Source organism: Lepidochelys kempii, chromosome 8, assembly GCF_965140265.1.
Source record: "Lepidochelys kempii isolate rLepKem1 chromosome 8, rLepKem1.hap2, whole genome shotgun sequence".
In the NCBI taxonomy this organism is placed as follows: domain Eukaryota; kingdom Metazoa; phylum Chordata; order Testudines; family Cheloniidae; genus Lepidochelys; species Lepidochelys kempii.
This window is the reverse complement of record NC_133263.1, coordinates 47,330,993-47,357,352: the sequence shown is the minus strand read 5'-3', so window position 1 is coordinate 47,357,352 and position 26,360 is coordinate 47,330,993. Positions and strand designations below refer to the sequence as shown.

The following is a 26,360-nucleotide window of genomic DNA, read 5'->3' as shown; positions in this document are numbered from 1 at the left end:
TTGAGCCAGCAACCGCCGTCCTAACCCCGCCCCCAGTGGCACGAGCCAGTAACCCCGGCCTTAGCCCGACTCTCGGCGGCCCACTGCTTAGTGCGCTCGGCGCATGCGCGGAGCAGCGGCGGCTGGCCCGCTCTCAGCCCCGAGGGGTGGCCATGGCCGGGCAGCTAGAGTCGGTGCCCGCAGTGGAGATCGATCCGGACGGCACGTTCAAATACATCCTGGTGCGGGTGCAGCGCGCGGGGGGAGCCGAGCACCGGGACGTCGTCCGGGGCACCGCGGCCGCCGAGTTCCACAGTGAGTCGGTGCCACGAGCCAAGGCCGGGCGGGGGAGCTGGGGGCGGAGCCCGGCTGACGCCTCATGCGCCCCCCGGGCCGATCGCCCCCTCCGAACCGCTTTCTTGGGGGGGGGGAGCCGGCTGCCCCGCCATGGGCCGCTCCTCCCCTGCTGCTGCAGCACCTCCGGGGTGGCCCGGCTCCCGCGGAGCCGCTGCTGCTGTGCGGACAGCGCTCTCCCCGCTGAGCGGGGCGCTGCTCTTAACCCCCCCCCCATAGAGCGTCTCTGTCGGGGTTGCTCCTAGGCCTCGGCCCCGCTGCGGGGCTGCGCCTGCACCATCGCTCCTGTGGCTGCGCCGCGCCGGGTGAGGAGCGACTTGCGCTGGTGTCCGGCCCTGGTACGTTTCACTCAGAAACTTGCACTTCTGAGCAGCCTCTGACTTGGTGAGACGGTGGACCCGGCAGCCACTGTTCTGGGGTTTGCTAGGGCCCAGCTGTGTAAGTAACAACGGGTCTTTCCCTTCACTTACCAGCTTCCCGAAGGAAACCGGAAAAAAATACTAGGTAGCTGAAAAGAGAGGATTGAAAGTAATCCCCAAGTGAAACCTGAGTTCTGGTTAATGGATTGAACTGGCTTCATTTTGCAGATCATATATTTGAAAAAGTAAACCCTGAAATGGAAAAGTTGGGCTTTGAATGCAAGTGCCTTGGAGGAGGAAAAATTGACCATAATAGCAAAGACAAGAAAATGCGGGTATTTGGTCTTTCCACAGTAAGTGCCATGTATTAGTTTCCTTTAAAAACCAACATTTTAGGGCTCTATTTAAAAATACTAGTAATAATTCTCAGCACTCTGATGGATCACTTATAAGCATTAATTAGTTAGTCCACACAGCTCCCCTCTGAGGTGGGTAAAGATGGCCTATTTTAGATGGGGAAGCTACAGCAAAGAGGTTAGATTGATTTACTCACAGTCACACAGTAATGGGTGTCACGGCTGTAACTGGAACTCAGCAGCTCCTGACTCACAATCCTGTACTGTAGGTATAGAGCATGCCTCTGTCTATGTATCTCTTACTTACATGGCTCAGTCTGTAAATACAGTTTGTTTATAAAATGACCAACAGAAGCAATGAATTATCCATATATGTGGAACACACCGCAGTTTCCATCCCATCTCACCACTGCAGAGAGTAAATGATAAGAAACAAGGATTTCTTGAGTTACTAATGTGGAACAGAGCAGACTAGTTCCATGTGATGTAAAGACATGTTGTCTCAATCCTGTATAGAAAGTAGCAGTTCTTCAAGGTCACTTTTCCTCCGGGTCAGTTATAGCCCCAAACCAGCTTAAACTTTTTTTTTTTTAATTAGGGCTCTTTCTCAGATATCATATTGTGGGGGCAAAGCTCTATGGGGAGGGGAGATGGCATGCAACATTAGGGGTCTTCTAGAGCCTGCTCAATATTTGTGGCAGAATCAAACAATTCATGACCAAACTCCTGGATTAATGGTGGTGGTGTGCAGCACAGGCAGCAGCATCTCTCCCTTCTGCCACCAAGATAGTGGAAGAAGGGGCAGTTAACTATACCCCACACTTTGTTTGTCCACCATTGTCAAGTGCCCGGAACTTTAGAGGCGTACTGTGTAACTGCAAAGTTTCACTTTGTCAGACAGAAAAATGGAGATACAGAAAAGCTGAATGGCACTCTGGAATAGCAGGTTACATCTTGGCCTGTAAATCAAAGCAACTTGGCTCTTGTCCTGGTTTTTTGTTGTGTGACTTTAAAAATAGGGACATAGTTAGGTTAAATGGGGCTATTGATACTTAGCTCTTGGGTAAACTATGAGAATTAGAGGAATGCTTGAGGAGTTCTTTGAAGTGAACTCTGTGGCTGGGATTAAATAGATTGAGCTCCTTGAGACTTAAAGCAATGTCTGAGCCAGCACTGGAGCTCAGCTACTAATTTCCTACATTAGTGGGGGTGATAGGTTGGCTTAGACAATAATTTAATAGCAGTACACGTTGAGATGCAAAAAGTTCAAGCTTTCTAACCACTAAAACACAAATTGTCAACATCACATGTCAAAATATACAAAGTAAATATCCTTAAATCAAACTAAGTTTTCAGGCAGCATGTTGCTTTCTTTGCCTATCTGTACATTTTGATTATTATCAATGAAAATATTTTTTGTGTATATGGTGAAATCCATGTTTACCAATTAAAAAGCTAATTCTTCCAAGACTACTTATGTCTGATATAGCCATGCTTGTTTATGTGGGCAGACCTTGTGTGTAGAAAATGACTTTTTGTATTAGTTGTGTAACATGTAGCTTAAATGTCAATTTACTTGTGTGGTCCTCCTGGAGCAGAGTTAAGGCTCTTGTAGTTACCTAAGTGAGAATCAATGCCTTGTTAAGGGCAACTTTAACTCTGATTTTCCTGGCTTCTAACTCGGAAACATTTTAATTCAGATATTCTTGAGAGGTAATAAACAGAACTTGGTTCACCTCAGTGGGACTTCTGTGCAGGGGGAAGCATAAGGCCATAAATCTGGATATTTAAAATGTTAACTGGGACTTGATACTCCTGTAGCCTTATATTTTGCATCCCTTCAAAATCTTTTGTTATCTTTTTTGCAGGGATATGGTAAAGCAGATCATGCAGTGACCGTAGAAATACTGAAAAAAGTATACCAAGACTATAAAATCACTTGGTCAGATGACAAGAAATGAAAAACTACTCTGGAATCTGAAATACAAAGGAAGTTTGCACTCTAGCTGTTGATACAGAATTGAAGTCTACGTTATGTTCAAATAAATCACTGTTAGCTTTATCTGTTAGCTTTAAATAAAAAAAAATTGTGTGTTCTCCATCTTTTAGTAATTGGAATTAAATCCTACTGGGAAAACGGAGAGCAGCATAAATGCTGACAAGGTTAAAAGTATAATAAGAAAGAATTTGAAAAGCAACTAGCTAAAGACACAAACAATCAGCAAACTAATTTAAATACATTGGAGGTAGGCAGCTTGTCAGTCAGCAGGGCTACTGGACAATATAGGTGCTCAAGGAGTTCTCAAGCAGGACAAGACTGTTGCAGAGAAGCTAAATGCATTCTTTGCATCTGTCTTTATGCTAGAGCAGTGTTTCTCAAACTGGGTCCCTGAGAGTACACCGGGGGGGTCCATGGGCCATGCTGAGAAACTCCTCCCCCTCCCTCTCAGCATGCTGGGGAACAGGATTCCTATCTGCCCTAGCTCCTCACCACTCCCGGAGGAAGCCAGCATGTGTCTGGGGGGCAGGGAGGGGCAGGCAGTCTCAGTGCACTGCCTCTGCAGTTCCTATTGGCCAGGAACTGCGGCCAAAGGGTGCTGCGGGGGTGGTGCCTGCAGGCAGGGGCAGCAGGCAGAGATCCCCTGGCTTCCCCACCCAGGAGCTGCTGTCAGATGGATAGGCTGTTCACTTTCGGGAGCTGACCCTGCTAAGCACCTCACCCCCTCGCGCATCCAAACTCCCCCCCCCAGAGCCTGCACCCCACACCCTCTCCTGTGGCAAAACTGCCTCCTGGACCCCACATCCCCTCCTGCACCCAAACTCTCCCCCAGAGCCCGTACCCTAACCCCTGCTCCAGCCTAGTGAAAGTTAGTGATGTGGAGAAGAGTGAGCAACACATGAAGTGAGCAGGGGGCAGGGCCTTGGAGAAGGGGTGGGGCAGGGCAAGGCTGAGCGGAGGAACTGGGGGTCCCTGAAAAATGTTAAATCAAAAGGGGGGTCCTTGGGTTGCTAAAGCTTGAGAACCACTGCTCTAGAGTATTTGGGGCTAATTGTTACTCGTGAGACTTCTTTTTAGGTAACAAATCTCTACTGTCACTTCAATCTGAGGCAGTTTCTCAGAAGATTTTGGAACAAATTGATAAAACAGTAATAAGTCATCAGGCCCAGATGGTATTTACCTATGTTCCCTGTAAGCAGCACGGCCATGCAGCAGCCTATTTAGTGCTGCGCAGGCGCTCAGGGAATCCACCGCTCCTGGGGGAGGGGTGCCCTTCCCCCACACTGCCACGGCTGGGATGCCCCCCCTGCCCCAACTATGCTGCAGCCCAGACCTGCCACAGCTCGGGTGCCCCTACCCCAGCTGGGGGAGCACTTCCTGGTCCGGACCCAGCTGTGGCCGGGGCAGTGCAGCGTGAACCCGGGCAGCCCAGCCCCAGCTGCCACTGGGATAGGCCTGGCCTGGACCGGTCGTGGGCACCCCTCCCCGAACCCAGCCCTGGACCTGTTGCAGCCGGGGAGCCACTGAACCTAGTTCTGGCCAGAACTGCAGGGGCTGGCAGAGGAGCACCTATCCTGTGGCCCCAGGTCCGGAGCTGCCGCTGCAGAGAGGCGCCTCTCCCCCGCCAGCCCAGGTGCTGCTGTGGGGAGAGAGGGCTGGGGGGAGTCCTCTCTCCCCGCTGTAGCCCCGGAGCATCCTCCTGCACCCCAAACTCCTCATCCCCAGCCCCACCCCAGAGCCTGCACCTCCAGATGCAACCCTCATCCCCTGCACCCAACCCTCTGCCCCACCCCAGAGCCCGCACCCCTAGCCGGAGTATTCACACCCCTGCACCTCAACCCTCTGTCCCAGGCCTGAGACCCCTCCCACACTCTGAACCCCTTGGCCCCACCCCCACCACATTAGTTTTGTTATGTGTCACACATCCCCTCCATATGGTGCACATAACAAACTTCATGCCAAATATGGGTAAGAAAAATTAGAGGGAACACTGGTATTCACCCAGGAGTTCTGAAGGAACACAACTATGAAATTGCAGAACTATTAACTGTGGTCTGTAACCTATTGCCTAAATCAGCCTCTGTACCAGATGATTGAGAGTAGCTAATATAATGCTGGTTTTTGAAAAAGGTTCTAGAGGTGATTCTGGTAATTACAGGCCTGTAAGTCTAAATTCGGTACCAGGTAAACTGGTTGAAACAAGTAAAGAACAGCATTATTAGACACAAAGATGAATATGATATGTTGGGGGAAGAGTCAACACAGTGTTTGTAATGGGAAATTACGTCTCACCTGTCTATTAGAATTCTTTGAGCGTGTCAACAAGCGTGGCAAAGGTGATCCAGTGGATATGGTGAACTTGAACTTTCAGAAAGCCTGTGACAAGATACCTCATCAAAGGCTCTTAAGCAAAGTAGGTAGTCATGGGATAAGAGGGAAGGTCTTCTCATGGATCAGGAACTAGTTAAAAGACAGGAGACAAAGGGTAGGAATAAATGGTCGGTTTTTACAATGGAGAGGTAAATGGTAGAATCCAGCAGTGAGTTGTACTGGAACCTGTGTTGTTCAACATTTCATAGATGAAACATAAAAGGAAGTAAACAGTGAGATATTAAAATTTTCAGACAATACAAAATTACTCAAGATAGTTAAGTCCAAAGCTGACTGGTAAGAGTTACAAAGGAATCTCATAAAAATGGGTAACTGGACAACAAACTGGCAAATGCACATTAGAAAAAATAAGAGAGATCTTGGAGTTGTCATGGACAGTTCTCCAAAAACAGCTGCTTAATGTGCAGCAGCCGTCAAAAAAGCTAACAATGTTAGGAACCATTAGGAAGGGGATAGATATAATGCCACTCTACAAATCCCTGTTATGCCCACACCTTGAATACTGCAGGTAGTTCTGTTTGCCCCATCTCAAAAAAAGATAATTAGAATTAGAGAAGGGCAACAAAAATGATCACGGGTATAAAACAGTCAAGATGATCAGGGATTCAACTCCATGCTCTGAGTGTCCCTAAACTTCCAAATGCCAAAATCTGGGACTGGTCTATAGCATGGATCTTTCATAATTGCCTCATTCTGTTCATTCCTGCTGAAGCTTCTGGCATTGGCCACTGTCAGAGTCAGGCTACTGGGCTAGATTGACTATTGGTCTGACAAAATACAGCCATTCTTATGTTCTTATAAATACCGAATAATTTGATTCTGCTTCAATTTAAAATAGTCCAGATTAAATTGTTGGGAATCCCCATATGCCAAGATTTCTATGGCCAAAGGAAAGCATTATAAATTAGATCTACATTTGTGAGGGAAATATGTTTAAAGCTACAGTTCACGAACCTCACTATCTAAGTCTTCTGTGTGGATAACTTCTGTGAACAGGCCTGATCTCACCTAATCTGCAAAGATAAATAGGGTCAAGCCAGGCTAGGTTTTCTTAGCTCCCTCTGGAGAAATTTTGGGTTGGTTCAGGCTCAGGTAGGTGTGCGTTTTATGTCTCCTCAAGCCTGTATAGAATATTTGTCCAGTTTTTCCTGTCCTCAGGGACTCCTCGAAACACTCTTGAAATCACCTGCCTCTCCCACCTATCCCTATCTTTCCTGTTCTCTTCAGTTCTAAATCAAACATGCTACTTCCTGGATCCCCCTCCAATCTGGCGTCCAACCCCTTCACTCTACTGAAACTGCTCTTACCAAAACTTTCTAATAAACTCTACCTGGCTAAATCGCAGGGTCCATATTTGCTTATCCTTGACCTTCCTCCTGATTTTTTTTTTTGATATTGTCAATTATACCCTCCTTAGAATTTTGTCTTCCCTTCACAACTCTGTCATCTTCTTATTTCTCTGATCATTCCTTCAGTGTATTTTCTGGTGGGTGGTGATCCTGTAGTGTTGAATATTAGGTCCCCTTCTTTTCCCTTTGCGCTTTCTCTCAGGATAATCTATCTGGTCGCATGGCTTCAACTGCTACTTACACCAGACTTACAAATCTACCTCTTCACTTCTGACCGGTCTCCGTTCCTCCAATCCTGCTCCTCAGCCTAGCTGACATCACCTGCTTGGATATCTTTCCATCAGCTTAAATTTAGCATGGTGAAAACTGTCCTCTTGACTTTTTCCTCCAAAACTCTTTGCTCCCCTTATTCAATGTCATTGCTGACAATCACCATCCACGCTTCAAAATTGCAAGGCTTTGACTCCTCTATCTGCTCCTGACACATCTAAGGCTGTGTCCAAATCTTTCACTTACTTGACAGCATATTGAAGATGCAACCCTTCCTTTCTGTTCCAGCTAAAAATCGTGGTCATATCTGTCCTTATCACATCTTGACTACCACAACATCCTCCTCTGGCTTTTGTAATACTTGCATTGCAACTCTCCATTCCATACAGACTGTGGCCCATAAAATTCTCTTTCTACCATTAAGCTCACTATGTTTCCTTCCTCTTCAAATTTCTATACTTACTTCCCCTCCTCCATGGCATTTAGTTTACATTTTTTGTCCTAGCCTTCAAGGCCTTACATATCTCTAGATTGGATTGCATCTGAAGTCTTGTCTTATTGCATCTTTCCCCATCCCTTCCTACAGTAGTGATGTTATCCTTAATTCCCTGTTAACTAACATATCCCATAATCTTCTCAGTATCTTTCTTCCACGCCATTCCTCTCCACATAATGCCCTACTACTACCCACACAATTTAAGGCTCCCGTCTCCTACCTCTCCTCGTGAGTACTCAGGGACAAGGGACCCAACTTATCCTTCTGTAGGCTCAGGGCTCTGTGGGTCTGCGGGGTCTTTTCCCAGTGAAAGAACCTTCACGTGGTGAATATCCTTAAACATGTACATGTACTTATTGGCAATTAGCAACAAATCAATGGAAAATACATGCCAAGCATTTAATGCTCACCACTCCCAACAAAGACAGACAGACATCTCTCGATGGCCAGTCAGGATCCGCTCTCGTCCAGGGCTCTGGGTTCTGCACAGTATGGTCATCCAGGGGTTAAAAGTCCTTGCAGCTTTGGTCTTGAATTGTATCCCAGAATTAAGTTCCAACAAGCTTATTTTCTGACCCTCATTATAGTTAAAATGAGAGTTCCTCTTATCCATACCATAATCAATAACTTTATTCAAAGCATGACTATACACTAAATCTAACCAATCATAACCCCTAATGGACTAAAACAATTTCTCTAGCAAGAGCAAAACCTTATAATTTCTACTTATCAGCAAAAGCAAGTTTTAACAAGAAACTCAGACAGGCACCCAGTAAGAAATTTGCAGAAACTCAAGGTTATCTTGTCCATACTCCCTTCTATTCCCATGAATCTGTGATTTTAATTTAATTATCCCTGTTAGTAATGCAGCTGATATTTTTCTATCTGTCTACACCAAAGCTGAATACTCCTGACTCTATAGTTATATTTCCAATTTATGGTGGCTGAGTATACAAGATGGATGTGAGTTATGCTAAATCCATAGACAAGATGGCTGTGGGTCATGTCAAGTCCAGGCCTCTTGTTACACTACTATCTGTCAACATAATTCCTTTGTTCTTAAAATATCCCCTGAAGACTACATCTGTATTGCCTACAAGTAGTAAATCAATAATGTAAATATAGTTAAATCCTTGTTATTCCCTCTGCTAGGATTCCTGATGCATACTCTACTTATGGTATCCAAGAGATAAGTTTCCTCCTACAAGATCCATTTTCTATCTGATATCTGTTTGGCAGCCTGTGTGAAATGTATGGTTGCCTCTGCCCAGTTTCCATTATACAGGTGTCTACATCACAGTGGAGAGGCCATGATGCCAATTAACCACTTGTAGTCAGAATCCCACATCTTAATTCTGGACAGCACGAAGCTAGCACTTGTGAAGTAACTAATAATTCGTCGATAATACAGATCCCAGCTTTGATTTCCCTATAGGGATTATGACTACAGAACATGTTTCCATGCCAATGTGTCTAGAAACCAAGAATGGGGTAAGAGAACCAGAACTGTTTCTAAAAAGAACATTTTCCAGTGAGCCTTCCCTTATGCATCTTCCCTTTGTTTTTGCCTAAATTTTTCAACAGAAAAAGATAACTTTAAGTGCTGCTGTTATACTGCCTCACTGGTTCCTGTGCACAAAGTTGGACTGATTGATGGTCTCAGTTCCTGTAATCAGCAAATACTCTCTTCAAAGAAAGATCATCAGATAAAGCAAACTCTTTAACAGAAACAAAGTCTTTAAAACTCACTTTCCTGAGAGAATTGGACAGGATTGTTATCAGTCTCCCTGCAGTACTTACTGGAAAGACAAAGCCAGACCGGATATCTGATCATACAAGTCACACTTCCAAAACGTGAGGGTGGAGTTGGGATGAGTTCTGGGAATGGGCAGAGGAGAAAGAGGTGTTGGGCTGCAATCTAGTTTGTTCACACAGGAAATTGTAGATGGCTCAGTGATGCATCATGCTCCTACAAAGGGGACTGGGGTGGGAAGAAGCATCTGGATTCTATCCCCTAATCTAGTAGTGAAGAGGTTATGGGAAGCGGGGGTTGGGATATGGTGTATAGGGAACACTGATTACCTGCATTCCTCACTTAGCCAGAAGAAGGGGAAAGAGTAGAGGCTATTAATTCCAGATTTTGAAAAGATGATTTAGAGCTAGTCTATAGGGTTGTGATGATTTGACAATTGGGGGAAGCGGTAGCGTGACTCCTTGTCTAAGAGTGTGCACGGGTTAGCTTGAATCCAACTAGCATAGGTAGCAATAGCACTGAAGACAGTGCACAGCGGGCTAGTGAGCCAAGTACATACCCAGAGTTTGTGCCAGGCTTGTAATTCCCATCTTCAACATGGGTACTACAAGCCGGGCATTGATCCTAGGTATTTACTTGGCTTGCTAGCCTGCTCTGCACTGTTTTCACTGCTATTGTTATCTGTGTTAGGTGGATTCAAGCTAGTTCATGTAGGCCAGCCCATGTCTGGCTTTTGCTATGTAGACATACCCAGAAGGGAAAGAATGATACATTTGATAAAGATAAATGAAGAGGGGGGTAGCTCCCTTTTATGGACACCCAACCAGCCAGTTGGCTAGCTATAAAATCCTTGTTAGTAGCTGTTCTCTACTTGCTTTACCTTTAAAGGGTTAAAAAGTCCACAGGTAAAAGGAAGGGAGTGGGCACCTGACCAAAAGAGCCAATGGGAGGGCTAGAACTTTTTAAAATCAGGAAAAAACTCCTTTGCCTGTCTGTTGTTGTTCTCTGGAGAGGAGAGACAGGGCTGGAACTATGCTGTAAGAGCTTGTGTCAGGTATGAAAAATCATCAGATCATACCTAGAAACTACACATTTGAAACCCCAGATATGTAAGTAGATCAGGAAATGTCTAGGAAGATACAATTAAGTTTATCTCTTTTATTTTTTATGGCTTGTGGTCTCCTCTGTGCTAACCCCAGGTGCTTTTGTTTTGCTTGTAATCCTTAAGCTTGACCTCAAGAAATTCACCATTCTTGATGCTTAATTATTGCATTTCCTCTTTTTAGATCTAGCAATAGCCTATGTTCCATATGTATTTTCTTTCTTTTTGTTTTTAATAAAATTTACCTTTTTTAAGAACAGGATTGGGTTTTTGTGTCCTATGAGGTTTGTGCACAGGTTATTTAATTAGCTGGTGGTAACAGCGGATTTCCTTTGTTTTCTTTCTCAGCTCAAAGGGGGGGGGGGTGAAGGGGCTTGAGGGTACCCCACAGGAAGGAATTCCCAAGTGCACCTTCCTGGGTTCCCAAAGGGGTTTTTTGCACTTGGGTGGTGGCAGCATCTACCCATCCAAGGACAGAGAAAAGCTGTGACCTTGGGAATTTAATACAAGCCTGGAGTTGCCAGTATTAAAGTTTAGAATCCTTGGGGGGCCCCACCTTCTGCACTTGAAGTGCCAGAGTGGGGAATCAGCCTTGACAATATCCATCTTCCAACCTCAGACTTACCAACCTCCAAAATCAATGGCCAAATCCATCTCCCTTGAAGTATGTGACTGCTGCTGCTGACTTTAGCAGGAGTAGAATCATGGAGAATAAAACATGAGGAAAGCGAATGGGGAATTTAGAAGCTCCAGAGTTGTTTTTGGTGGTTTCATCTCAAACAAATGATGTAAATGGATTATTTTCTTTATCTACCTTTGGGCCATGATATGGAAAGGGGAAATTAATTATACTATGTCAATTCTCCTGTTTTGTAGTTGCCTCTACACCCTGTGGTATAGCGCTAATAAAACCTCCAAGTATAAAACCTTAAAAGGTCTGATATATAAAAACCTCAAAGATGTTCCAAGAAGCTATAGCTAAGAATAAAGTGAGGAAATTATGCGAGGAAAATACATGCTGAACATCAGGAAAAAACAACAGTTGGTTCTGATAGTGAAGTATATTCTCAAAAGAATGTGGGGAAAGATACATTGCATGACTAGTGACATTTAAAATGTGGGAGAATACAGCAGTAAGCCAGCTCAAGGTCTGCTCTAATTGGCTATTAGTAAATACCTTGTGTGTATTGCAAGGCACAAGTTCAAAGGGTGAATGCATTCAACTATCTGAGCATTGTACTAGAAACCTAAGAACTAGGCTGCCGTGGCTTATTGCTGCTGGAAGGTGGCTTTCTTTTATATATATTAATTTTTTTCTATAAGAAGTCTTCTTAAATAGTTTTGGGGACAGGAATGGGAGGAATTAGGCAACTTTTCCATTACGGAAAAAAGTTCATTCCAGAAGGATACGATAAAGTAGTAGATGGTTATACGCACCTTTTCATCAACAAAACACATCTAGAATTCTCTTTCTTGCGTATCAGTGCTCCCAGTGCAAATGGATTGCACTCCCTTAGCTCTGAAAGACTTTTGACTCCCTGAGGCAATAGTAAAGTGAGAGACACACACTGGTCATTAAGGCACACAACCAGTTCCCACTGCCTTGAGGCTCAGATTGGGAAACGGTAGCAATGCTCTGCCAACCTTTGTCCACAGCCTCCCTCCCTTTATGCCCAAACACATTGCCATTAAAAGTAGATTGGGTAGATTTTATAATGTAATCACCCTTCTGTGCTTTGGCCAGTTGTATAAATATTAACATTATACATAGGGCTCTTCGTTTTCAGTTTTTTGTTTTAATTTGCCAGGAATTTATCAATGTTTATTCAAAATTTTAAAAACAGTGAAAAATGGGTAAAAACTGAAAATGAAGGGCAGCGGGTGGTGGGAGAGGGGTGCTCGGTACCCACAGTATGCAGTGGGTAGGTGGTCTCAGCGGCCAGACCTGGACCCTTGCCTGTCTTCCTCCCTCACTGTGAAGAGGAAGCAGATGGTGCCAGGATGAAGGGCCAGGGAAGCTGAATTGGACCCCCTGCCAGACAGAGCCCCCTCCAGGGCACACAGCCCTATTTGCTTCACTTGCCAGACAGAGTCCCCTTCTGACTCCACCAGTAATCACAAGATGCAGCCTTCCACTCTCTTCCTGACCCCTGCCCGTCAGCCAGGGAAAGCAGATGGGGCTCTGTTGAAGGGCCAGGGTCAGGAGGGGCTCTGTCCAGAGGGGGCCAGTACTCAGTGCAGTCTTCTGGTCCCCTGCTAACGCCGCCCTTTCAGACCCTGTCCGCTTCTTCGGTGCAATGGGGGAGCGAGATGGGCAGGGAGCTCAGATAGCCCAACCACTGCAGTAACTGGCCTACATGGAGCAGAAGCGCTACACCCCATGAGAACTGGCCCCCCTGCCACACAGAGCCTCTTCTGGCCCCAGCCTTTCAGCGCAGCCTCATTCACTTCACCTGAAAAATTTTCTGGGTCCAAGCTAAAACAGTAACATTGATAAAACCCAAATACTAACTTTGTCAAAAACCTGGGAATTTTTCAGAGAGAATTTTTAGCAACTACCAAAAATGAAGGATCTTGATTATAAAATAATTGTTATCATTAAGCTTTAGTGGAGTATTTAAAAGCAGTTTTTTCAGACTGCCTGCAATCTCAGGTAGATGTAATTTTTCCTCTTCTTCAAGTCATAAGGGCTAGTAAGTGCTATTTATTTTTTTTAAAATATAAGCTTATATTCTGGAGCACAAGATACAGCCAAGATTTGTGTTTCTGGTTTCTCCTTCTCTTTCATCACATGGACAATTTTAGCCATGTCTCAAACACCATTCCAGGACTGCCTGTTCATATGATTGATATAAAAAAAATTGCAAGCTGTTTTGAAAGCTATTTTTGTTGGATAAAAAGTCATCAACTTAAAGGGTTTCCTGCCCTTTATCTGAATAGCAATGTAGTCAAAATGACAGCATTATGGATCCTGCACCCAACTTTTATGGGCTTGAGTGACATGGATAAAATACATTAATCACTATGTAGTGTGACAAATTGGAAAAAAACAATTTACTGTAAGTCATGGACACCTATATAAGAACGGCCCTACTGAGTCAGACCTAAGGTCTATCCAGCCCAGTATCCTGTCTTCCAACAGTAGTCAGTGCCAGGTGCCCCAGAGGGAATGAACAGAACAGGTAATAATCAAGTGATCCATCCCCTGTTGCTCATTCACAGCTTCTGGCAAACAGAGGCTAGGGACACCATTCCTGCCCATCCTGGCTAATAGCCATTGATGGACCTATCCTCCATGAATTTATCAAGTTCTTTTTTGAACCCTGTTATGGTCTTGGCCTTCACAACATCCTCTGGCAAGGAATTCCACAGGTTGACTGTGTGTTGTGTGAAGAAATACTTCCTTTTATTTTAAATATGCTGCTTATTAATTTCATTTGATGACCCCTAGTTCTTGTGTTATGAGAAGTAGTAAACAACACTTCCTTATCTACTTTCTCTACACCAGTCATGATTTTATAGACCTCAATCATATCTCCCCTTAGCCCTCTCTTTTCTAAGCTGAAAAGTCCCAGTCTTATTAATCTCTCCTCATACGGAAGTCATTCCATACCCCTAATAATTTTTGTTGCCCTTTTCTGAACCTTTTCCAATTCCAATATATCTTTTTTGAGATGGAGCTACCACATCTGCACACAGTATTCAAGATGTGGTTGTACCATGGATTTATATAGAGGCTACATGATATTTTCTGTCCTATTATCTATCCCTTTCTTAATTATTCCCGGGATTCTGTTTGCTTTTTTGATTGCCGCTGCACATTGAGTGGATGTTTTCAGAGAACTATCCACAATGACTCCAAGACCTCTTTCTTGAGTGGTAACAGCTAATTTAGACCCCATCATTCTATATGAATAGTTGCGATTATGCTTTCCAATGTGCATTACTTTGCATTTATCAACATTAAATTTCATCTGCCATTTTATTGCCCAGTCACCCAGTTTTGAGAGATCCTTTTGTAGCTCTTCACAGTCTGCCTGGGTCTTAACTATCTTTAGTCATTTTGTATCATCTGCAAATTTTGCCACCTCACTGTTTACCCCTTTTCCCAGATCATTTATGAATATGTTGAATAGGACTGGTCACAGAACAGACGCCTGGGGGATACCACTATTTACCTCTCTCCACTCTGAAAACTGACCATTTATACCTACCCTTTGTTTCCTATCTTTTAATCAATCCATGAGAGCACCTTCCCTCTTATCCCATGGCAGCTTACTTTGCATAAGAGCCTTTGGTGAGGGATCTTGTCAAAGGTTTCTGAAAATCTAAGTACACTATATCCACTGGATCCTCTTGGTCCACATGCTTGTTGGCCCCTCAAAGAATTCTAGTAGATTGGTAAGGCATGATTTCCCTTTACTAAAACCATGTTGACTCTTCCTCAACAAATTATGTTCATCTACATGTCTGACAATATTGTTCTTTATTATAGTTTCAACCAGTTTGCCTGGTACTGCAGTCAGGCTTACAAAACCTCCTTTAATGATACCTCAGTCTGGGACAGTTCCTCAGATCTGTCACCTAAAAAGAATGGCTCAGGTTTGGGAATCCTCAGCTGTGAAGACAGATGCAAAGAATTAATTTAGTTTCTCTGCAATGGTCTTATCGTCCTTGAGTGCTCCTTTAGCACCTCGATTGTCCAGTGGCCCCATTGTCGTTTAGCAGGCTTCCTGCTTCTGATGTACTTAAAATTTTTTTTGCTATTACTTTTTGAGCCTTTGGCTACCTGTTCCACAAATTCTTTTTTGGCCTTCCTAATTCTATTTTTATACTTCATTTGCCAGAGGTTATGCTCCTTTCTATTTTCCTCACTAGGATTTAACTTCCAATTTTTAAAGGATGCTCTTTTGCCTCTCAGTACTTCTTTTACTTTGTTGTTTAGCCACAGTGGCTCTATTTTGGTTCTCTTACTGTGTTTTTTAATTTGGGGTATATGTTTAAGTTGAGCCTCTATTATGGTGTCTTTAAAAAGTTTCCACGCACCTTGCAGAGATTTCACTTTTGGCACTGTACCCTTTAATTTCTATTTAACTAACCTCCTCATTTTTGTGTAGTGCCCCTCTCTGAAATTAAATGCTATAGTGTTGGGCCACTGTGGTGTTTTTCCTGTCACAGGGATATTAAATTTAATTACATTATGGTCACTATTACGAAGCGTTCCAGCTATATTCACCTCTTGGACCAGATCCTGTGCTCCACTTAGGACTAAATCAAGAATTGCCTCTCCTCTGGTGGGTTCCAGGACCAGTTGCTCCAAGAAGTAGTCATTTAAGGTGTCAAGAAACTTTATCTCTGTATCCCGTCCTGAGGTGACATGTACCCAGGTTTTTCACAGGAGTGGGTGGGTGAGATTCTGTGGCCTGCATTGTGCAGGAGGTCGGACTAGATGATCATAATGGTCCCTTCTGACCTTAGTATCTATGAATATGGGGATAATTGAAACCCCCCATTATTATTATTTTTTTATTTTAATAGCCTCTCTAATCTTCCTGAGCATTTCACAGTCACTATCATCATCCTGGTCAAGTGGTCGGTAATACATCCCTACTGCCACATTATTATTAGAGCATGGAATTACTATGCTCTTACTGTATCTTTTTCCCCCTCCTCAAATATTCCCCACCTTTAGATCCAAATTGTGTGGTTAAATTACACAGGAAATGCTTAATCCACCACTGAATACAGGCACCTCTGACGTATTTAGTTGATTCAATTTTACACTGCACAATATTACACTACAGCTTAGGACAGAATGTGAAGACCTTGCTAGAGACTTTTAGGTAGGTAGGATGCAAGTCTGTAGTTTGAGTAGGATATTTACAAGTTTTAAATCAAGCCCCGGTGAGGGCTGATTGCTAGTAATTACCATCTGATGACCCTTCAGTGGCTTACGTTCAATTAATTGGTTTCAGTCCAATCTTTAGTGGACCAGTGTCACTGCCACAACCAGAGTATTAACCAACACCCCTGTTGGGCAGCCTCAGCAGACGGGCCAAGAATTGAATTGGAATGGAAGCTGAGTTCCCTTACCTCTAGAGGTGGTCCCTGTAGAGAAGAGAGGAGGTAGATGGATGAAGAAAGTTGTACAGCTGCTTTCTCTGTTATATCTGTTTTAAGACAGAGAATTTAAGAGTGCCTCACCTTGTCAATTTGGCACTTTCTGACAACACTTATAAAAACTCATATGAAAAAAGCAAATATATATAATTATATAGTGAAAATGAATTCTTCACCTTTTTCTCCCACTCACACAAAGAAGGAAAAAGAAACCTGACCTATAAGACATTTCAGAACAACTCAACAGATAAAAAGGCAGAGGGACATCTGGCTATAAATCACATCTTTACTAAGATATTTAACAGGCACAATGGGGAATGAGTGGATTAACTGGAAATCTTAAAGGCCATTTCAATAATGTACCGCGTCAGTCCTTCATCGATAACTTTGACAGTTCTAGTCCTGAACACATTCCTCTCTTCAATGAATTTCTCAAAGATATGCACACCGCCTCCCACCCCAAAATAATGTGCTTTGCTAGCCAAATACACACGGCCATTTTTATCCAATAGTTTAGAAATCGTATCATGCAAAGCACTGTAGTTGTCAGGATTGTAGATGGTCTCTGATGTGAGAATAAGGTCATACTTTGAAAAGGCTTTGTTGCCACTTAACATGAATTGGCTAAACTCAGCCCATTCTCCAGAAAAAAATCTGCACTTAGACATGAGAGCTGGTACAAAGTTTGCTTTCTTGTGCTTCTTTGAAGGAGGTTCACTAATTCCGCCATCACCACCACCATCAGTACAGTTAGCCACCACATTAGGCAAGGTTATTTCATCAATCACAGTGTGGTTATAGTCTTGAAAGTGGACTTCTTTAGCTTTTTTCTTTAATGCAACTATTCCCAGCAGCCCAGCCCCACAACCAAGATCCAAGACTGTCTTGTTGATAAACTGCATTTCAGCCTCTGACAAATAATCCATGAGATCAAAAGTGCATTCCCATATTTTCAGCCCCCCTTCATAGATGCCTGTGATAAGATCAGAGTGAGAAGAAATACTTTTAGACACTATGTCTTCTTCATGGGAGTCATTTGAAAGGGTCATTTCCACCACGGAAATATTTACATAGTATAGGCCCTGTACAGCTTCCATAACTTTATTTTCTAACACTTTGCTTAAATCTTCAGGAATCTTATGCTCTTTGGCAACTTTAAAGTGGGCTTGTTTCTTTGGCAGCACCTGGACCTGGCTTTTATCGGGGCTACAGTTTGCTAATGGAGCTGCCGTTTTGGGTATTGCCTCATGTGCACACAGAGACTCCTTGTGCAAAACATTTTCTACTGATGAAATTTCTTTGCTCTTTTCTGTAGATCCGCCTGGATTCAAAGAAGCCTGTGCAGATTCCAGCTGCAAGGCTGTATCACCAAGAGTCTCGAGTTCATTTTCTGCTTTCTCTTCAATAGAGAAGTTAAACTGAAAAGCCATTTTCCTATGAAGTACGAAAAAAATAAATCACAGCTTATATCCTAAGTTACAATAGGGCAGACACTCAGCCAATGAAACTGTTAATATAAATATGATTTTTCTTCTATGGCTTGTGCAGATAAGAACTTGCTTGCTGGCTATAAGGCTGCTCTGCTGTAAGTAAAAACTGTCTGCAAAGATCTTTACATTATTCATCACTATGAAAGCCTCTACTTTGCAGGTATAATGTCCACCTTCTCTGCAAATTCATCTGTTGAATTCTATAAAAAGAGAATATATGTCAAATATCACATTTCATTAAATTGAAAGATAAATACTTTGCACTTGTACCTATCCAAAGGCAGGGGTGAAAGTAAGTCGAGTGACTTACCGGTACGCTGGGGCCAGCTCTGGCCCCCAGAAGGGGAGGGGCTGAGGGGGTCAGAGCCAGCCCCAGCCCACCCTGTAAGGTAAGTGCCCCTCCTTTTCCTCCTCCCCTCCCCCACTGGGGTAGCAGCAGCAGCCCAGGGCTCCCAGGGCTATTTAAAGGGCCCAGGGCTCCACTGCTTCTACTACCCAGGGCTTTTAATTAGCCGTCGGAGCCCTGGGGAAGTGGCAGGGCTCCAGCAGCTATTTAAAGGACCAGGGCGGCAGAGGCAGCTGGAGCCCCGGCCCTTTAAATAGCTCCTGGAGCCCCCGCTACCCCAGGGCTCTGGGGGCTATTTAAAGGGCCTGCGGCTCCCCTACTTCTACCACCCCAGTCCTTTTAATAGCCCCCGGAGCCCTGGAGTAGCAGCGGTGGGGCTCCGGCAGCTATTTAAAGGGTCAGAGCGGTAGAAGCAGGGGCGTCCCAGGCCCTTTAAATAGCCGTCAGAGCCCCGCAGCTGCTACCCCAGGGCTCCAGCAGCGGGGCTCTGGAGGCAATTTAAAGGGCCTGGGGCTCCAGCCACTACTGGGAGCCCCAGGCCCTTTAAATTGCCCCCTGGGGAAGCCGGGCTGCCCCAGTACGGTGCACCGGCTCTTGCTGGTACACCGTACCGGGGCGTACTGGCTTACTTTCACCTCTGTCCTAAGGACAACATAAGTTACAAATATTATCTAATGCCACCCTGTAACATCCCTTTGAGGTAAGCAATTATTACTATTCCCATTTCACAGAGGAGAAAACAAAAGACAATTAAGGGGTTTGTGAAACATAACACAGGAAGTGAATGGCAGAGTTGAGTAAACTCTGGTCTCCTGAATAATTTAATCTTGTGCTTTAGTCACAGCCTTCCTCCCTGCAAAGTACACCAACAAGTTCAAGATATAAATTGCTTGCCTACAGGAAACTAAAATTTCAAATTTGATCGTCTGACAAGAAAATGTGATTGTTCCAAATTTCAGACTGTGGTCTCATTCTCGCCTGTAAATTAAAAGATTATTGCTCTGCATTCTACTTGCTCTATTTTGAACTACTATGCTAGGGTTTCTCCTGTTCTTTTTCAGGGCATCTGATTCTCACTTGGTATTATAGGTTTGGTTTTGTCCTGACTTTAACAATAAAAGTGACACCATCAGTCGGAAACTGTGCCAGAAATGAGACAATTTCTAATTTGAATAAAAATTCTAATATCTATGTAAGCAGTGTCAGGATGAGCTCTGCCCTGACATCTGGTGGTGAGGTGTGGCAAGTTGTGGAAAAGAACTTCAGGGGCTGATCCCATTTGCATAGGCACACCCACCCTGCCTAGAATGAGGCCATAGCTGCCCAAATGGTCACTTTGGCTGCTGTGGGAGCCCCAGTGTCTCTGTTATTGGGGCAGGAAGAATAAATTGTTATTACCCTGATTATGGGAACTGTGCTTGGAACTGTACTTGGCCTTTTGTTATGATGGAGGGACTCACCATCAACTAAGTAGCACTCGCTAGGCAAGGGTCATGGGTTCCAAAACTCTGTGAATTGAGAGAAGCTGGGGATAAGTATTAATACTTGGTGGTATGGGCCCCTTGGTGAGGGCCTTACATGCTAATTGCACTTCCTCCTCTCTCCACTGTGGAATATCAGAACTAATTTTGATTTCATTAGATGTCTAGTTACAGGCTGCTGAGCTCACTTTGGGCTAATAGTGCACCAGCATTGAGGCTCCCCTACTACAAGCTGAATTCACCAAAGAGCTCAACTGACTAAGAGCTGAAATCACTGAGCATTGTGTTAAGTAGTGGGGGAGCCTGAAGATATATTGTGGAGCAGTTTGTGGGATGGCTGGAGTGCCTTGTGGACAGGCTGGTGGAGCAGTTTGTAGGACAGTGGGAGCTGCTAGTCGGACGCGGAGCAGTTTGTGGGATGGCGGGAGCTGAGCGAAGCAGTTCATGGGGCAGCTAGCGGAGCAGAGCGAAGGCCTATGGAGCTGTAGGGCGGTCAGCTTCAGATCACGTAAGGTGCCTCTTACCCCCCTCCCATCTCCACCCGGGTTGGGAGGTAAAGCTCCTCTGGGGCTGCCCTGACCAGGGACAGAAACTTTTGGGTCATTGGACTTTTGGGACTTTGGGGTTGCTGGACTCAAGAACCAAAGGGAAAGGGCATGCCCCAATTTGCTTGTGGTGCGTTTTTTGCTCGTGGGTTGTGTTATGAAGCCTGTTGGTGGTGCTTCCCCAACATAATGCCACATTGTTTCTCTCTGTTATTAAAAGGCTTTTTGCTACACTCAGACTATGTGCTTGCAAGAGGGGAAGTATTGCCTCTTGGAGGTGCCCAGCGGGGGTGGTATATATTTGTCCCAGGTCACTGGGTGGGGGCTCGAGCTGGTTTTCATTGTGTTATTGGAATGGATCCCCTAGATATTGAACCCGGCCCTTGTTGCTGCCAACTCTGACGGGCAGAAGGGTTACATCTAAATAATATTATGGCTCATATTCACATCCTTCTAGTTTGAAAACTAGATCCAACCACGCAGACTAGCACTACTCCAGTTCTCCACTAGCACCGCCTGCAGTTGCACTAATTCTGCACCCTTCACCCCTACTTAACCTTACTCCTGTGAGGTTTCAGAGTAGCGGCCGCGTTAGTCTGTATCCCTAAAAAGAAAAGGAGTCTCTAAGGTGCTACAAGTACTCCTTTTCTTTTTACTCATGTGAGCAGCCCCCTTGCTTTGGGAGGCTCTTATCTTTAATGGAGTCCCGCAATCTTCTGAGTAGAGTTTAGCACGTGTATAAATGTTTGCAGGAACAGGGCCTCGGCCGCTGTTCTTCTCACATTGCTGTTTGTGCTACCGTAGCCTCTGGAGTCTAAGATCAGGGCCCCACCGTGCCGGGCTCTGCACATGGACCGCAAGACACCGTTTGTGCTGAAGACTCTGCAATCGCTAAAGAGACCGGACAGACACAGGGCGAGAGGGGAAAAGGCACAGAGAGCAGGGGAGTGACTTGCCCAAAGACGCTCAACAGGCCAACGGCACAGCTGGGAGTAGAGGCCATGTCCCCTGGTGCCCACTCCCGTGCTCGGTCTGCTGCTTCCCCAGAACAAACCTGTCTCCGGGGACCTCCCTTTGGCCCCGGCTGGCTGCGGGGAGCGGGGGGGGGTCACTCACCTTGCCGCGGGGACCCCCCCTTGGCCCTGGCTGGGGGTCACTCACCCTGCCCCGGGGACCCCCCCCCCCGCGGCCCTAGCGCGCACGGATACATACCGGCCGCCTCGGCCCTTCCCGCCACTGTGCCGGGCCCGGCCGCCTCACTCCGCCGCGCGCTCTGCCCCGCCCCCACACAGCGCGGCGCCTGCCGCGGCGGCTGCTGGGAGAGCGCGAGGCGCAGCGTGGGCGCCGGCGGCGGGACGGAGCCGGTGCGGGCCATGTCCCCGGCGGACCCCGAGCTGCTGCTGCGGGAGTTGGGGGGCTGGGATGGGGCGCTCTGCCGCCGGGAGCTGCCCTGTGTCCTGCCCCGCCTACTCATATCCTTCCGCGGGGCCTGGCCGGGGCGTCACTGGGGCGCTATAGGGTGGGGCTGGGGCCCTGCGGGCTGGCACCGGGGCAGGGCTGGGGCGCTGGAGGGTCTCACTGGGGCAAGGGTGGCGCTGAGTTGCGGTGGGGTGTCACTGGGGTGGGAATGGGGCACTGCAGGGTGTCACTGGGGCAGGGATGTGGCTGGGGGCTATGTGGGGTGTCAGTGGTACGAGGATGGGGCGCTGCGGGGTGTCACTGGGGCAGGGATGTGGCTGGGGGTGTCACGGGGCTGAGGCTCAGTGGGGTGCCACTAGGATGGGGCTCTGTAGGGTGTCGGTGGGGCTGAGGTGCTGCGAGATGTCACGGGTGGGGCTGGGGCCAGGGTGCTGTGGGGTGTCACTGTGGGGTATTGCTGTGACAGGAAAGGAACTGGGGTCAAGTGCTGATGGGATGGCACAGGGGCAGAGTTGCCAGTGTTGGCGGCAGGGATAGGGTGGGTGTCTGTGCACTGATGAGAGCTGATGTGGGGTAGCTGTTGGGCGGCATTAGGGCAGGCATAGGGTTGATGGGTTTATGTTGGGTCTCCATTGCCCAGTACTGTTGGTTTCTGACTACCAGACACCCATTACTGTGTACAGCCCATAGCCTTTCTTACCCTGTTCTCCAACCTTAGCTACCACTTGTCACTCGGTTTCTCTTATTTCGTCCCTACTTCCATTGCAGTGTATTGTGTTTAGTTTTTGCACGCTTATCCCACGGACCCCTCATACTGTTAAGCCCCTTCATGGCTCTGGATGAGTGCAGGACCTCCTCGCAGAGCGGCTTTCAGGGTCACGGCTTTTCAGTTTAACTTTTCTAAAGATTAACTTACCAAAATAAAAATAACAGAGTATCACAGAGTTCTGAAAATAAAGAACATGTGGGCCTGGTTAGCAAATGTAACAGCAGTGCAGTAAAGTGAAAATTCAATGTAAAAATAATTCAGTATTCCAAAAGGGTAAATTTGAAATTTAGCAACCCTGAATTATAATAATCCTCTTAAAATAACATACTTTACAAGAATAAACGTGTAAAAGGAAAACTGCAGTGACAAGAAGATTCTAATTCTGACACTGAATTATAAAAGAGGAGTAAAAAAAACTTATGAGTACCAACCTTTAGTTATTTAAAATTATTGAATGTTAATCTTCTATGTAGAGAGACAAGGTGGGTGAGGTAATATCTTTTATTGGACCAACTTCTGTTGATGACAGAGACAAGCTTTTGAGCCCCACAGAGCTGTTCTTCAGGTCTGGGAAGGGAACTGCCAGTCTCACAGCAAAAAACAAAGTGGAACAGATTGTTTAGCATAAGTAGTACGTATTGTAAGGGACCATTCAAGGTACAGTGGCTTGTTTACTCCTCCTCAATTATAAGATGAAGGAGGGGGTTTATAGGTTGCAGATTGTTGTAATAAACCGTAAATCCACAGTCTCTTCGGTCCATGGTTTTTAGCATCTAGCAGAGAAATGAATTTAAGCTCCCAGGCTCCTCTTTTTGAAAGCATTGTGCAGGATTCTTTTGAGGATGAGGGCATAAGTCAGACAGTGATCACTTTGTGAAAAGTTTCAGAGTAGCAGCCGTGTTAGTCTGTTTTCGCAAAAAGAAAAGGAGTACTTGTGGCACCTTAGAGACTAACAAATCTATTTGAGCATAAGCTTTCGTGAGCTATAGCTCACTTCATCGGATGCATGAAAAGTGTTCACCCACAGGGGCGATAGGGTGTCTTTGCTGCTGGAAGTCCTTTCCCAGACCTGAAGAACCTGTGGCTCAAAAGCTTGTCTCTCTCCAACAGGAGTTGGTCCAATAAAGATATTACTTCACCCACCTTGTCTCTCTAATATCCTGGAAACATTACACGACTACAACTACACTGCATACTATCTTTTATGTAGACAATCTGATTAAAAGTAGGATAGAGAGTGGTGTTACTGGAATGCATTGGAAAGTAGGAATAATTCAAAATTATAAACAGAATTCTGTTCATTTTTGTGTTTGATTAAAGTAGTTAAGTACCTTTTTTTTTTTTTTTTCAAATTCACTTTGAATAGGTATCTGTGTGTATATAATTGTATTTATATTGGTCCTAATCCTGCAAGCATTTAAGCTCATGGTGGATGCTACTATGGAAACAGTGCCATTGATTTACCACATCCTTTTAAGTGTTTGCAGAACTGGAGTCATAGCAACTTCCATAGTGGGATTAGTTTGTACTTCAGTACATATTTGGGTTTCTTTTCTTTAACATTTTTACTCTATGTATCAAAATTCTGACGACTGGACTGAGCATATTCGTAAGTTATGATAACTTTATTTGGTGTTACAGTGCCTCTTCCCTATAAATCATTTTGTATTACAATTATTGTACTGTAGCTCCTGTGTTAATTACAAATACTTTATAACATAATCTTCCTTGGTTTTGTAAGACAACCTTCAAGAATCACAGACATTCTGAACAACTTAAAAACAAAAAGAGAAATAGATGCATGTGTGTGTGTATGAAGATCTTGTTTTCCCTTTTGGGCCATTGATAATTGCTAGGGTATTTGTTTAAAATAGAATCTTTTCACTTTCTGTCTCATTTGTACACTGGTATCATAATTTGTCATCAACATGGAAGTGGTTCTAAGCTCACGAAAACCAGATTGTGGTAAGAGGGTATTGGCAGGTTAATTAGAAAGGCAATCACATGTATTATGAATATTCTGGTAAAGATTGGGGGAAAGAAATGCAGACAGTAGGTGACAGTTTAAGAAAGCTCTGAAAACCATTTTTTAAAAGTTTGCTCGAGTGCCTCAGGTGTTCTTTTTAAAAGTGCAGGTGTTAGGATCACCCAAGAGAGGGGGAACTGGAAGAGGATGTATATACAGGGACACATTTTCAAGTGCAACTTCCATTAGCTTCAGCAGGTGTTGTCCATGCTTAGATTTTGGCCTACATTAAGCTTATATATAGGGGTTGTCACATTGATTCAAATTACAAGTCAGTGTGGCCTGGTATCCTATCTATAGGATATAGTGCTGTATATCAGATTGTTGCTTCCTGGGAAGGTAAAGATCCCTACGTTCATGCACCTCTCCAAATGTGCGTTGCTATGGGGGTGGAGTGGGATTCCTTCCTTCCCTCCTAACCCTCTCAGGCTATCAATTTATTTGTTAGGGTTGCTGTCCCCTTGTACTGTCAGAAAGAATACTTGTCCAGTTGCAAGTATTTTTATTATAGTGGGACTTCAGTAGTGGAATTTTTTTGATCATTTTGGTGTTCTTCTTTACTATAAATATTTTGCTTCACAGGTGTGCTGAGGATCCTGACTGAAATGTTTCTGCCTCATATCAACCTTTCAGAATTAGAGCAAACCTTTTTCTCAAAAGTGTTACCCAAGGTATGATGTCTTTCGTAATGTGAAGACTCAAACATCAATACAATACTAGAAACCTGGTTACTACAAGGTCTGTAGTAGTCTGATAGAATTCTTGTTTTGAAATCAAGCTAATGTTTGATATACATTCCCTTTCACTCTAAAACGGTCTCATGATTTTATATCCTGAGTCCTGCTTCTGTGATTTTTATTGTTAGTTTCAGTGTCAGGAGGAGTGGGCCAATGATGTTTTGCATGATGTAGTCAATAATAAAGTGAATTTTAAAAGCCTATTTTGAGAAAATTTGACCTATGAAAACAGATGATAAGCAAATGGAGAATTACATTATTATGATTATGATTATTTATTTATTATTAGAACTTTAGGGTGCTTCTTTGGCTAAATAAATTGCAAGGCCCAAGACTAAAGTATTTGTAGCAAATAACCTGTAAGGCCAAGTTAACCTAGGATATGGTCAATCCTGACAACATGAAATACGCCCTATTTATTATAGCTATACTGAAATTCTTAAATTAAATAGTCACATTTTAAATGAAATAGAAGAAACTACAATAGGGGTTGCCTAGCTCCCATTGTCTGTAGAAGTTTAATTCCCTAGAACCCCTGCTTGTAGACAATCGGAAGTCTGTAAGAGCTCCTGGTCGGTTCCTACCCCAATATTAATCATCCTCAACAGGTTTTCAGAGCATAGAAAGAAACTGGTTCATAATGTGCATATCCTAAACCTGTGTAATTTCACCACATCCGCGATGCAACATTCTGTCTATGCTTGGAAAGAGCTGCTTATATCTTTCTAATCCCACAACTAACAACTCTAAGGCATCAAGACCAAACAAAAGAAAAACAAATCTTCAAAAAGACATGACCTCCAAACCTCCTATATTAGGAACTGAAAGAGTTAACCTTTTCAGAATAATAAACTGCCTTTAAAACAAAACAAAACTCTGTATCTCCAAAATGATTGATTTGAACCAAACTTAAGAAAAGTCTGTTCTAGGGTATGATGTAGTATATAAAATTGGTAGTAATGTTAATATTGGTTAAAGTTGGGGTTGGAGGTTAAATGGGAAGCTCTTTTTAACTAACT

The 26,360-nt window shown here is 44.5% G+C and overlaps 3 protein-coding genes across 4 annotated transcripts in view; 2 read left to right on the top strand and 1 right to left on the bottom strand.

Annotated features, from left to right (window-relative positions):
• Positions 1–21,837, bottom strand: part of METTL18 (methyltransferase 18, RPL3 N3(tau)-histidine) — a 32,044-nt gene extending 10,207 nt beyond the window's left edge. The window contains exons 1-6 of the mRNA XM_073356379.1: positions 21,603–21,837; positions 16,502–18,218; positions 15,645–15,889; positions 11,846–11,946; positions 7,964–9,431; positions 5,340–5,507 (exon numbers count right to left, since the gene is read on the bottom strand). Coding sequence (XP_073212480.1) covers positions 16,855–17,958 — 1,104 coding nt within the window. The 5' untranslated portion in view covers positions 17,959–18,218; positions 21,603–21,837 and the 3' untranslated portion in view covers positions 5,340–5,507; positions 7,964–9,431; positions 11,846–11,946; positions 15,645–15,889; positions 16,502–16,854. The remainder of the gene's footprint in view (positions 1–5,339; positions 5,508–7,963; positions 9,432–11,845; positions 11,947–15,644; positions 15,890–16,501; positions 18,219–21,602) is intronic.
• On the top strand, positions 76–3,149 carry LOC140915862 (14 kDa phosphohistidine phosphatase-like). The gene is made up of 3 exons (XM_073356380.1): positions 76–294; positions 921–1,045; positions 2,917–3,149. Exons 1-3 carry the CDS (start codon positions 153–155, stop codon positions 3,007–3,009), a joined length of 360 nt encoding a protein of 119 aa, XP_073212481.1. The 5' UTR covers positions 76–152; the 3' UTR covers positions 3,010–3,149.
• Positions 21,692–26,360, top strand: part of FIRRM (FIGNL1 interacting regulator of recombination and mitosis) — a 32,407-nt gene continuing 27,738 nt past the window's right edge. For both annotated transcript variants that reach the window (XM_073356370.1, XM_073356368.1), the window contains exons 1-3: positions 21,692–21,862; positions 24,148–24,187; positions 25,187–25,275. In XM_073356370.1, the coding sequence (XP_073212471.1) occupies positions 21,764–21,862; positions 24,148–24,187; positions 25,187–25,275 (228 nt within the window). In that variant the 5' untranslated portion in view covers positions 21,692–21,763. The remainder of the gene's footprint in view (positions 21,863–24,147; positions 24,188–25,186; positions 25,276–26,360) is intronic.

Coding starts and splice junctions, on each gene's coding strand:
- LOC140915862 (XM_073356380.1), top strand. CDS start 153: ATGGCCGGGCAGCTAGAGTCGGTGCCCGCAGTGGAGATCGATCCGGAC. Junction 295..920: donor CGCGGCCGCCGAGTTCCACA/GTGAGTCGGTGC, acceptor TTCATTTTGCAG/ATCATATATTTGAAAAAGTA. Junction 1,046..2,916: donor GGGTATTTGGTCTTTCCACA/GTAAGTGCCATG, acceptor TCTTTTTTGCAG/GGATATGGTAAAGCAGATCA.